At 33.9% G+C, this 13175-nt stretch overlaps 1 protein-coding gene across 1 annotated transcript; it reads left to right on the top strand.

Moving 5' to 3' along the window:
* Positions 1–271: 271 nt before the first annotated feature.
* Positions 272–8986, top strand: MARCOL (MARCO like). The gene is made up of 3 exons (XM_074314106.1): positions 272–320; positions 4214–5043; positions 8828–8986. Exons 1-3 carry the CDS (start codon positions 272–274, stop codon positions 8984–8986), a joined length of 1038 nt encoding a protein of 345 aa, XP_074170207.1.
* The last annotated feature ends 4189 nt before the right edge of the window (positions 8987–13175 follow it).

Consider the following 13175-nt stretch of genomic DNA (forward strand, 5'->3'; position numbering starts at 1 on the left):
TGGATATTTATGGGAGTTAGGGCGTGATGCTAATTTTAAAAATGACAATCCACTCAAGAAACAATACTTTCTGGTTTGCGAAAGTTACTCTGTAATTTTTTTTTTTTTTTTTTTTTTTTTTTAAGCACAATGACAGTGTTTAGCAATTAGGGTGGAGAATTTTTCAAATATATAACATGGTGGTGATCAGCATGGTTTATTCAGGAAGTATCTACTGAAGAATTACCCTTAACTCCAACCAGCAACTGAGTCTGAAACAACTGGCTCTAACATGAAGGCTTTCATTTTCCTTCTCTTCATGTTCTTGGCCATGTTCTCAGGTAAGAAAAGTTACATTCATGACTTTTCTCCCAACTCTCAAAGGCAAGAATTAGAAATGTTGAGTGATTCAGTAATACTTTGTCAGAAAATTTAAAAATGGGAAGTATTTATCAGACAGAGAAGTGGAAGAAGGTAATTTCAGACAAGAAATTTAAAAACAGTGACCGGGTAAGACAACAATGAAAAGCTTGTGAGGCTAAGGAGAAACAGAGGCAAGGGAATGGGAAAAGCAAGATATTAGACTGTAAAGAAAATTCAGTCCGAAAGGATTATGAGAGGTTTTCAATATTCAATTTCATGATCCTTAAAGGTTTTGTGTGATGATACAGGGCTGTATGGTCAAATACAAAGGGGTTCAAACCCTGGCATTTCAATTTCCTACTCAGATGCTTTGGGGTAACTTATTTAACTTATTTTCTCAAACTCAGAATGGAAATAATTTAGCTAGTATTAGCCACTATTACTTGAGTTCTTCTTAGGTATCTATTAGTCAACATATTTCTCTCTATTCCTTACCTCAATACAGTTAGGTTGTCTGTTTTCAGAGATGTAAATTTCCAGCTAGCAATGTAAATTTTTCAAGATAATGAATGACACAGATAATACACTTTTCAAGGTAATAAATTATGATAAATGAAACCTATTCCAATTTGTCTCTAAATTTTGACCTCCTACTTGACCATTTGTTCTTATATCTAGTGAAAGGAAATAATTAAAGTGCCTATGACCCTCAGCTGCTTATAGTTGGAACAGAATAAATAGTAGTTCTATTCTCATTGAAAGCATTGCAATTGTTTTCAGATTGTTGGGAACAGGGGGAATCAGACACATTCTGTTAAGAAGTATCAGTCTGTAGTGATATTAAAAATGGATTAGATGTGAGAAAAGTTGTACAGAGATGCCATTTAGGGAGCTGTTGAGAAACAGAGATAAAAAATAAGAATATAGAGCTAAGTGGTAGAACGGGAGAAAGGAGGAAAAAAACTATAGTAAAATCTAAATACAACTGTATCTAGATTTTACTATAGTTCTGGCATAGTAATGGACTCTTTAAACATATATATATATATAATCATATATATATACGATTATATATGTAATCGTATATATATGTATGTATATATGTGTGTACATATATGTATGTATATATACATATATGTGTATATACACACATATATGTGTGTGTATATATATGTGTGTGTGTGTGTGTGTGTATATATATATATATATATATATATATATATATATATATATATATATATATACGTTTTACAGGGGAAAAAGCATATAGATAAAATCCCTTACTAGAACTTGTATGTTTCATGATGGCAAGTACCATATCGCTTGTGAACTTCAGTGCCTTGCAAAATGACATTTGATTTTTATTCAGCAGGCATTTACTGATGAAAGAAAGTATATTAATACCACATGTAGTGGTTATGTGGATTTGAAGGGTGAAGAAGAGAGAGGAATCAGGAATGTCTATTATAATACATGTGTACAGCAATGCCAAGTTATGTATTTAGAGTTTATAAAATCAGAAGAGAAAAATACAAAACAAAAGCTGAAGATAATTATTTTATAAAATTTTAAATTAAAAAATAGATGGTTTAACCACATTCTGATAACTTAATTATCTTTTTTACCAAAAAATTTTACCCCTGGCTTTTAACCTACAAATTTATTTATGTTAAAAAAAGGGTGTATTTCTAGAATTTTCATTAAATTATGATTTGTAATAGTAAAAGAGGGAAATAAGCTAGTGAATCATTGCTGGAAGACTGGTTAAATAAATTACTGTAAACTTAACAAATGAGATAGTATTTGTTGGGGACTCAGCCATTGGGGACTCTATATGTATTGATATAGAGACAGTCTCATTTTATTGTCAAGGGAGAAATTAAGGACTAGAACAGTGTGTACAGAGTGCTACCAATTGTGTGAAAAATGCATTTAAATATGTTTGTAAATGCAAAGAATATCTCTGGAATAATACAGAAAGCCCTGGTCAATGTAACTGTATCCTAAGTAGAGAAATGGAGGGATTGGGAAAGAAGAGAAAGCGAAAGTTACTTTAAACTGTTTACCATTTTGCATCTTTAGGATTTGATACAATTTGCTTGTATGACTTGGTATCATTAAAAACTAAACAACAACAACAACAAAATAGCTAAACCAATTTCTTTTCTTTTTCATTTCACCCACATCTTTAGTTTAATTGATTACTACTTGGAGTTAGTTCCCATTAATGAACAATGTTTGGCTCTTAGAACTCATGCATATACTCATCATGTAGCTGAAAATAATTCTTATCCATTTTTCTGGCTGTAGCCTATACTTGTTATATGTCACCTCCTCCAGGAAGGAGAAATGATGCCCTACTTCCTGCTATGTTGATTCTGGGTCTATTGTCTCCTACTCACCTTATAACAGTGATACTGCTACTATAAATTCCTATTTGCTTGTTTACACCCACTATTAGACTTCACAGTTTATTGAGGGTAAAACCATAAAGGCCTGTTCACAGTTGTATCTCGATCTTACTATAGTTCTGGAATAGTAATTGAGTATACATACGTGTGTGTGTGTGTGTGTGTGTGTGTGTGTGTGTGTGTGTGTATATATATATATATATATATATATATATATATATATATATATGTGTGTGTATTTGTGAATTGAATGAATGGCCATAGACCCTACCCCATGCTATATCACAGTTTAGTAAACCCAGTTACCAACTGCTAAACTCTTGTGGCTGGGCTAAGACCTGAACCATCGGCAATGTAGTATACCATAGCATGCTCAATGGATAACAATTAATGATGCGTTTGATTTTAGTTAAATTTACTTGAAGGCACAAGTGTGTACATTCCTGGAAATACAAAACAGGGCAATTGCAAATGCAAGTGAAACCCTGGTTTTGGAACCATCCACACTGAAAAGATTTAAGGTTGTATAAATTGAAAAAATTACCAAGGAAGCCCATGAAGAGAAAAAAAGAGTAAGTCTGAATAAAACTTTTCAGGAAATCCCAAATTAAGACAGTGGTGGACTAAAGAGGAATCATCAAATGAAAAAGGCCAGGAGGCCAAAAATAAACCCTCGTACCAAACCAAGTACAAGAAAAGCATAAGACCCAATGGAATACCATGGTACTTAACAGCTCTAAAATCATTCCATTTGCTTATTCACTGTCTTCTAGACCATACTCATTTTGGAATAGAATCTGAATAAATCATATCTATATCTATCTATCTCTATACATACATATATATGATATTATATATAATATTATATATATTATAATAGTATAATAAATCTAATATTTTATGTAAGTATATATGTGTATGAGCGTGTATATGTATGTATGTATATACATATAGATATCTACAGAAAGCATATATAGAGATGGAGAAGAGAATATGCAAACAGGGCTCATGCTTGACAGCTTTTACATCTGGGAAATTGATGATGACATCTTCTGTAGAGTGAGGTTGGAAATATAGGAAAGGGTTCTGTGATGTGGAGAAAGTTTGTAATAGGCATTGATGAGAGTCTGTTTAACTAATCAGAAAATCATTAAAAGAAATTTGGAGTAGTATGAAGACCCAGTTCAAATAATTCAGACTTTGATTTAGAAATGGGGCAAGCTGCCTTGACCCCAATGTTTTTGGAAACCATTTAATATAGTCATGAAAAAAAAAAATGGAGGAACCAAAAAATTCGAATTATAGAAAGCAATGGCAAGAGTCTGTCTTGAGGTATGGTTAAAAAAAAAAATCAAAGAATCATTAAATACATGCTATATCTTGGGATTAATGCTGTTGATTTTAAATTCCTGAAGTTAAAAAACTTTATTTTTAATTTTGTGCTTATGATTACATTCCAGTGTCTTCAACCCAGACTTTGAAAACAAGTGTTATTAAACTACAAGAGGGTCCAGGACCTGTAATTATCCCAGAGAGCAAAAGTGAAACTAACCCTCATGAAGGACAAAAGGAATCTAATAAGCAAGGAGGTAGCAACACACAAAGAAAATTAGGGACCTTTGTTCATCAAAGACAAGAAGGGTATTCTAACAAGCCAGGGAAACTAGGGAGTTTTATTCAGCAAGGGAAGCCAAGAATTTTTAATCAGCCTGGGAGTCTGCAAGAGAATTCAGGAAAATCTAACCAAAAAGGTAATCCAGAAGTTTCTAATGAGCAAGGAAAACCAGGATCTTCTAGCCAGCAAGGACAGCCAGAGTCATCTAGCCAGCAAGGGGGTTCAAAGATATCTAGCCAGCAAGGAGAAGCAGGATCTTCTAGCCAACAAGGAAAACCAGGATCTTCTAGCCAGCAAGGAAAGCCAGGATCTTCTAGCCAGCAAGGAAAACCAGGATCTTCTAGCCAGCAAGGAAAACCAGGGTCTTCTAGCCAGCAAGGAAAACCAGGATCTTCTAACCAGCAAGGAGAGCCAGGGTCCTCTAGCCAGCAAGGGGGTTCAAAGTTATCTAGCCAGCAAGGGAAATTAGAATCTTTTGGCCAGCAGGGGGGTTCAGGGTCTTCTAGCCAGCAAGGAAAACCAGGATCTTCTAGCCAGCAAAGGAAGTCAAGATCTCCTGGCCTGCAAAGGGGTTCAGGATCATCTAGCCAACAAGGAAAACCAAGATCTTTTCACAATCAAGAAGGAGGAAAAAATGTAGGCACCTCTTTGGATGGCAATATGATGGAGATTCAGGTTTGTGTTAATTTCTTTTTTTTTTCCCTTCAGCCAACTTACCTTAGCCATTCTATTTTCCAAATCTTGAAATGTTTAACAGAACACACTGTACTGATGATAAACACTTTGCATTGATTCAACAAAAGGAGAGGGAATTTGGATGTGGTTATTTTCATATATCTATTATATGATCATTAGTGTGTATCATGGTCCTCCATTCTATCTCTCATTTCCTTCTACTGTTTTCCACTCAAGCCTTTCTACTTATACTGAACTAGCTCAAACCCTCATCAACTGAGCCCCATCCTCACCAGATTTAATGTTCATGCTCATTTCCATCCCGTCCATAATCTACAAATCACTCAGGTGGTATTTCTAAAGCACCAACCTGATCTGATCTATCACTCCTCTGATAAAAGTTCCGTATTTGTAACACAGTACCTAGAAGATAAAATCTGAACTCCTGAGCATAGCATTTAAGATTTTTCATGATGAAACCCCATGTCCTTGATTGGATATGATTGGACATTCATGGTATTCTTGTTCACGCATGCATCACCCACACCATACAGAATCCTTTGATGTTCCACAAATGTATTTCTAATACTAATGATGTCCTAGATCCTGGAATGTACCTTATTGCTTGCAATTGATTGTCTGCCTATTCAGTTAGAGAATGAACACCTTAAAGAAAGTACCATTTCTGTTCAAACCTGTATCCCCAGATCCTAGAATAAGATAGAATGGGTTCTCTTGAACTATTTGTCAGATGAATGACTAGAGACCTGATATTTGGGAGTCATCACTGCAAACAGGTGCACAGCCATGATTCCTGTATTCCCTTCTGAGTCCTGTTGTGCTTTGCTTTCACTTGCCAGTTTGTTTCCAACTTCTAGCTTCCTAATTTCATTTAACAATGATTCTGGATATTCCACTTGATACATCCAAAAGTGTCTTCTAGAACACTTTCTTCATCTCATTGTCATACTGGGACTTCATTTTGTACCTCATAACTGGTCATTCTTCAATACCCTTTCAAATGAAAGCTGTCTGTCCCTCTTGGTCTTTATGGGTCAGCTGGCATGAAGTAGTAATCTCTCAGAAACATCCCTGCCATCCAGTCCATAAAGCCACCACAAGGTTTCTGAGCATTTATATTGTCACTTAAAATTTCTCAATTTTATATTCTCTTCTAAAACCGGGGTGGTAACCCTGTCCATTTCACAGAGTGTGTGGGAATGAAAGTGATGGGTTAGTATGAAGAGGGTGGTAAACTCTAGATCAATGGAAAAGACTGAGATATTTGTTCATCTTTTTTGGCTCCAAGAAGAATAAGCCTCTCATGGAAGATCCTCACCATTTCATTTTTGTTCTCACCTGCTAGTCAAAGATTCTTTATGTTCACAGGCTTCTGCCACACTATAATTTGATTCTGAGAAAATGTTTCAGGTGCTACTTAACTGAATTCTGCAACTACCTTCTGCCTCATTTTCTTTCATGGGACAAGGAAAAAGAAAGGTTCAATACTTTATGATCATATGTGTTTTGTATTTGCCAGTATGACTTTTCCCTAATTATCATTTCCTTGGGTAGGGGAAGGCTTATCTATAAAGGATTAGAGGCATTCTGACATGTAGGAAAGCAGGGGCTCTAAAATCAGATAACTCAGGGTTTGAATCCAAGCTTAGGTATTTAATCCATATATGGTCTTGGACTTGTCGCTTAAGTGCATTATATGCCTGGGACTATACAATGGGGCAAATTACACTGTTCTTTCAGTAGTGTTGCATGGATTCAATGAAAATACAAACGATCAACAAAATGATTGAGTTAGTACAATACTTAATCAATAATAAATGAGCAATAAATATTTGGGTTATTACAATATCAGAATTAAATTGTGCTCCTCATATTAACTTAATGGTCTTTCACATTACTACAGACACACAATGCCAGCAGCAAGAACCCACCTGAATATACAAATTGTCACTCTATCTATCAGCCAGTCTGTGGTTCTGATGGGAAAACCTATGGTAACCAGTGTATATTTAATGAAGCAAAAAGGTAAGAGGACTTTATGTTTCTCTGGATCAGAAGGTACTATTCTGATCAAAGGAAATAAAAGGACATTTTTCTCTGTGTCTCTAGTTTTCTCTTAGTAGTGTTTTGGGTATTTGTCCAAAAAAACCCATAGCATAATACTTAACCTTTGAACAGTAATTCAGTCATTTTCTGAGGGGATGCAATATATGCAGCTATTGAAGTAGGAGTAAATTTATTATTGAGTCATTCGTTTATCAAATATTCCTTAAACACCTACTATGTATGCGGCATTGCTATAAGTACTGGAGGGAGGTAAGGTGATGAGCAAAACACACAGAATTTCCTGTTTCCATGGAGCTTTCATTTTTTTCCAATAGAAGACATCAAACAAAATCTATTAGAGGATAAACAGGACTATGAATCCCCTAGGTCCCTAAGTGCTAACTACTAAAATATATTTTAAACTTAAATAACAATATTCAAGGTTGGATTTGGTGATCCATGCAAATCTTTAAGAGTTACACTCTGTTTATCTATAAGAAATAAGATGATTATGTGGCTGTTTAAAATTAGAACATGTGACTAAGAAAGAGTTCGATATCTTATTTTTCAAAATTAACGAATGTCCATCTATGAAGGTAGGAATAAGGTAAAACATTATACCTCTCTTGTTTTTGAAAGTTCCATAATTTATTAAGTGCTTGGTAAATCGTTATTGCATAAATAAATAAATGTTCAAGGAAAGTGTCCCCTGTAGTCATGAAAGTTAGAATTGGAAGGGACATTAGACACCGATTCTCTTATTTTATAGATAAGGCACCTGGCCCAAGGATGAGAAAGGACTGGCACAAAGTGCACAGATATTCAGAGCTGTCACTGTGAAACAGGCAAACCAGAGCCTAGGCCTGTTTTTTCCCATGTGATTTTTAAATAATCATATTTTCTCTCTGTGGTGATGTCACAAGTACTTGGTCCTTGATTTCTCTCATTATCTTGTTTTCAGGTTGAGTAATGGAAAACTGAGTCTGAATCATAAGGGGAAATGCTAAGCATTTACAGCAACCAAATTACCTGGAACTTCCAAATCCACTTTCACTTCTCTTTAAACAACGGATTTCCCTGGTAGACCCACTGAGGTCAGCAAGTTTTACAGATATGATGGATCCTACATTATTTTCAAGTTTGTTCCACTATGAATAAAGTCAGTTCCAGAGTTGCTTCTGATTTCTGGGATTGTTTATTTTCTAGACTTTCACAAACCTTCTGTCTATGATCTATCTTTTCCCAAAGTGCCATAATCGTTAATACTTTAGGACCTATAGTAGCAATTTGTAAATCCTCATATAAAAATCTCAGGATTGTATAAAAAAATAAAGATTCCCCACTTTAGAAAGATTGATGCTGTGGTCTGTGGTACAGCTAAAGAAAGTGCAGTTTTAAATCACATTCTAGGTATTTCTAATGAAGGGACACCTAATATGAAACCGATTTAAGATTTTTTAAGGATCCATTGATTGGCCTTCAGAGGATCCTGGAACCACATGCAAAATAAATTATCTGTGTACCTTTTACTTTAGAGTGTCCAAAACTTCCATCAAATTCTTAAAGGGATATATCAGCATAGATTTTAAAACCATTTATCTACAAATATTGAAATGTAGAAATGTAATGTATTAATTTGAAGTTGTGTTTTAAGTCTAGCATAGTCTAAAACCCAGATTTAGAAAGATCTCACCAGGATATTAATCATATTGGTTAGCAACATGGGGCTCAAGAAAGGGAACAAGACCTGACAGATGGTAAGGTCAGAGCTGGTAAAAAAGAATGGTTTAATGAAAATGACATCAGAGAGATTGAACAAGATCTGGAGGTCGATGATGAATGCAAATACTTTTATATCCAAGGAATCCCTATTTAACAGTAAGGAATTCAGACAGCAATTTATGTCTGGAATATACGAATCCAACACAACAAATGTTAACAGGAAAGCAGACAATGGAATAGGGCACATGGTCCAGATCAAAGTGTAGAGAGAAGCTGGAGTATCAGACAGAGTAAGTGGTTAAACATAAGGAGAAGGAAACATAACAGTAGCACAGTGTATTATGGAGAGTTATAGTCTTAAAAAGCGAGGAAGAAAAAATGCAGAAAGCTATAGTTGAGAGAAATCCAGGTCATTGAAACACATATTATGAAAAGCATTCAATTCTACATCTAACTGGCAATGAATAAAACTCAGAGATCAAGTCTGGAATCTCCTTGTGCATCTGGTTCATGGAATATAAGGACTGAGCTGGAAATTCAATCCCAAACTCAAATTGACAGAATCTAAATAAACTCTGCTCTGTGTCAGTCCAGGCCCAACACCCTAAGGCTGTTTCCTTACAATCTGACTTAAACGAAGATTAAACAGAGTGGAATGAATGAGCTCTGAGCAAATTGCCTCACATAGTAAGAAGTAAATAAATTATTTTGAAATTAATATGTGCTCAGAGGAAGAATAGAATTTAATTCTGAAAACCACCTCAGGACGTAATCAATTACTGTTGAAGTTAAATAAGTTAGTTTAGTTGAATTCAATTTATTTACACGTCTAGCACACAATACAATTTAGACTGAACATAGAGCTCAGCCTACAGACACACTGATTACACTGCATAGACAGAATTTCTAACTTTTTCTTAACTACTTAAAGATAAAAGATGAAGTAATGAAGTTCTATATTTACCCAGACTTTTTGTACGTACACATAACAAAACTAGCTATTTCTGTATGTTTCACCATCAGAATTATCTCAGGAAAGTATTCTGTGGTTCAAGCCACAACTGAATATGTTCACTACAATGAGGCTGTACTGTTAAAGAGGCATTTGGTAACAATCACATGAAAAGACATTGATAGGGTCTTTCAAACATACAGTAAGCATCTTGAGGGAGAATATTTTAGCCTTTTTTGTATACACAGAAGGGACTTAGATAAGATTGTTTTAATGAATGAATCAATGAATGATGAGTTCAGGAGAGTACCAGAGAAACAGGTATTAAACTCCTTTTAAGCTGTAATTTAGGCATGACAGCCTTTTCTTTTCCAATTCTGGAAATTTCCATGATTCCTCCAAACAAGTTTTTTGTATATTTCATCCTCTCAGAAACTCAACCATCCGACACCCTACCTTGTCTATTTAAGTTTTAATCTTTGTTTAGCACTTTAAGTATACTTTATTCGGAGAGAACTTCCCTGTTGATACCTGCTTTCTTCCTTGAAACATAGTATATCACCCTATAAATATGCAATGTACTTTCCCTTCATAACATAGGTAACTTGTAATTGCATGCATTATTGATTGAAATCTGCCTCCCCTACACCATTGTAAGCTGGATAAAGGCACTGTGTCTGATTCCTTTGGCAGGAACTAGTCCTAGCACAGATATTCTAACCTTCCTTTAAGGTTACTGCTTTGACCTATGGGTTACTTAGAAGTGTTTTGTTTAGTCTTCACATGTTTGGAAACTTTCCAGATATTGTCTATTAGTGATTTCTAATTTAAGTTTATTGGTACAAAAATATACTTTGAATGGCTTGATCCACTTTAATATTGTGTATCTTGCTTTTAATGCTCCAAATGCAGTCTATCCTGGTATATAATCTGTTTACAATTAAAAAGAATGATTATTCTGCAGTTGTTAGGTTACGTGTTCTATAAATATAGATTCAGTTAAGTTGGTTGACAGTATTTTTGAGTTTTCTATATCCTTACTGATTTTTTTCTATTTATTCTATTAATTTTTGAGAACAGGATATTGATATTTCCAACTAAAATAGTGGATTTATCTGTTTCTCCTCATCAATCTATTAGTTGTTCCTTCATTTATGTAGAAACTGTTATTAGGTTCATAAACATTTAGGATTGCAAAATACTGTTGATGAATAGACCCTTGATCTTTATGAAATGACCTACTTTATCGTGGTAATATTACTTTCACTGAAATCTACTTTATCTTACGTTGATATAGTATTCTGGCTTTATTTTCATTAGTGTTATGGTATATTTTTTCTTATCATTTTAATTTTAATCTATTTTTATCTTTGTATTTAATGTGTTTCTCTTATAGGCAGCATATATTTGTCTTACTTTTTGATCCAATCTTATAATTTCTGCTTTTGAGCTGGAGATGTTCAGATCATTTACATTTCAGGCATCTATTTATATGGTCAACTTTATAACTATCATCTTAATATTTATTTTCTATTTGTCAATAACTTCCTATTTGTTCCCATTATATTTTATTCTTTTATCATTTGGATTAATTTAGTATTTTTATGATTCCATTTTCTCTGCTTTGTTGGCTTATTAGATATAACTTTTTTTGGGGGGGGGTTCTTTAGTGATTCCTTTGAGTATATAGTATATATCTTGAGCACATCTTTCTTTGTCTTCCTTCAAGTAATATTATTCCATTACACTTCCATTTACTTGTAAGGAGTTTGACATAGTATACTTTCATTTATCAGCTTCCAGCCCTTGTACTATTATTGTCATTTATTTTCCTTTTACAAATACTATAAACCCAATAAATTATAATTAAAGCTTTGAAAAGTAAATTTTTTCAAAGAAATTTACATAAATCTACAAATGTATTTTTTTTTTTTAAAACTAACTTGATAATAATTTTTTGTATTCTTCATTTCTATGTAGAGCCCGGTATTAATTCCAATCATGAACATTTTAGCTTGATTCTTACTGTTAAAGTCATTCCTGAAATAATTTCACTAAGTATAATTTTAGTATAAAATAGTAAAATACCATGTTCAGTCAAATGATTCATAAAATATTGTTTCCTTAAAAAGGTACATTTTAGAGTTTTCTTGTTCTGAATGAGAGTGGTCTGGATTAGAGATGCGTTTGTATTGATCATTTCCTGAAACATCTTTAAAACTGGTAAATGACACCAAATGAATTTGGTCACTTCTGAGATAGGAGGTAGACTAGAAGATTTTAGACTGCTTTGAAATATTGGTAAATATGGACTTTTGTTATTCTTTTTCAACAGTATGAAGTTTCCAAATATCAAAACAAATACAAAACCCCACATTTTTCAGTGCCCTGGGAGAAATGGTTGGTAGGTGTTTCTTTACCAGTAGGAAACTTTCATTTGGAAATGTGTCCCTGTGCCATGTGTTATAAACATGCCAAAGGTTCCTTCCACAGACTTGGTAAAATGTCTTTCTTCTCATCATGGATCAAAGCTATTTTCATCATTACCTTGGTATTTCCTCTTTATTCTGGTGAGTACATTTTCCAGTCTGAGGTGAAACATTCTACATCTTAGAAAAAGCAGGAGACAACTGCTATGACCTAGAAATGGAGGAGTTTTTTGTTTTTGTTTTTGTTTTTAAATCGGGTTTGTAAATCTTAAACTGATAAAGTGGAAAGGTTATGCTACAAATGCCATTTTAAAATTGTATCAGTGGATTGTTTTTTCTCATTTCCATTTTGAACAAGTGGAGAGAGTAGTGGGTTACGTGGTCAGTAGAACTTTGCTCTTTGTTCATACACGACTAAAGAACGTTACCTAAATCCTTTTTTTGTGTGTCCTTTTTGAAGGTAAATTTCCATGGTTTTTAAATGCAAACTGCGGGGAGGAATGATCTCTTCTAGGTCTGGTATTGCTTGATACTCTGATTTTTTCATCACCCACTCTGACTCCCCTAAGAACAAGCCTTTGTTTAAAGCGAGAACACATTAACATTTCTGGCAAAAGTTTTCTTTCTTAGAGGTCAAGGTGGACCATGAGTTTCAGAATAAGGCATCTGTGAGATATTGGATAGACCCACACATTTAGATTAGACTACTGATTAATTACGTATGAATTAATTTCTTCATATTGAAGTGACTTGCTGTAAAACACTGTTTTCTGTCTAGGATGTCTCATCTATAAAAATGTGAGAAAAACAATGATCTCTTCAAAGAAAGATGTTTGAGATTATTAAAAAATACATAAAAATATTTTTCACAGTGAGATAACTGGGAATATAAAAATAATTCCAAATTTGATATTATTTTGTGAATGTTTTGTTTCACTAATGACATGAAAGGCTTGACGTAT

Source organism: Rhinolophus sinicus, linkage group LG10, assembly GCF_036562045.2.
Source record: "Rhinolophus sinicus isolate RSC01 linkage group LG10, ASM3656204v1, whole genome shotgun sequence".
In the NCBI taxonomy this organism is placed as follows: Eukaryota; Metazoa; Chordata; class Mammalia; order Chiroptera; family Rhinolophidae; genus Rhinolophus; species Rhinolophus sinicus.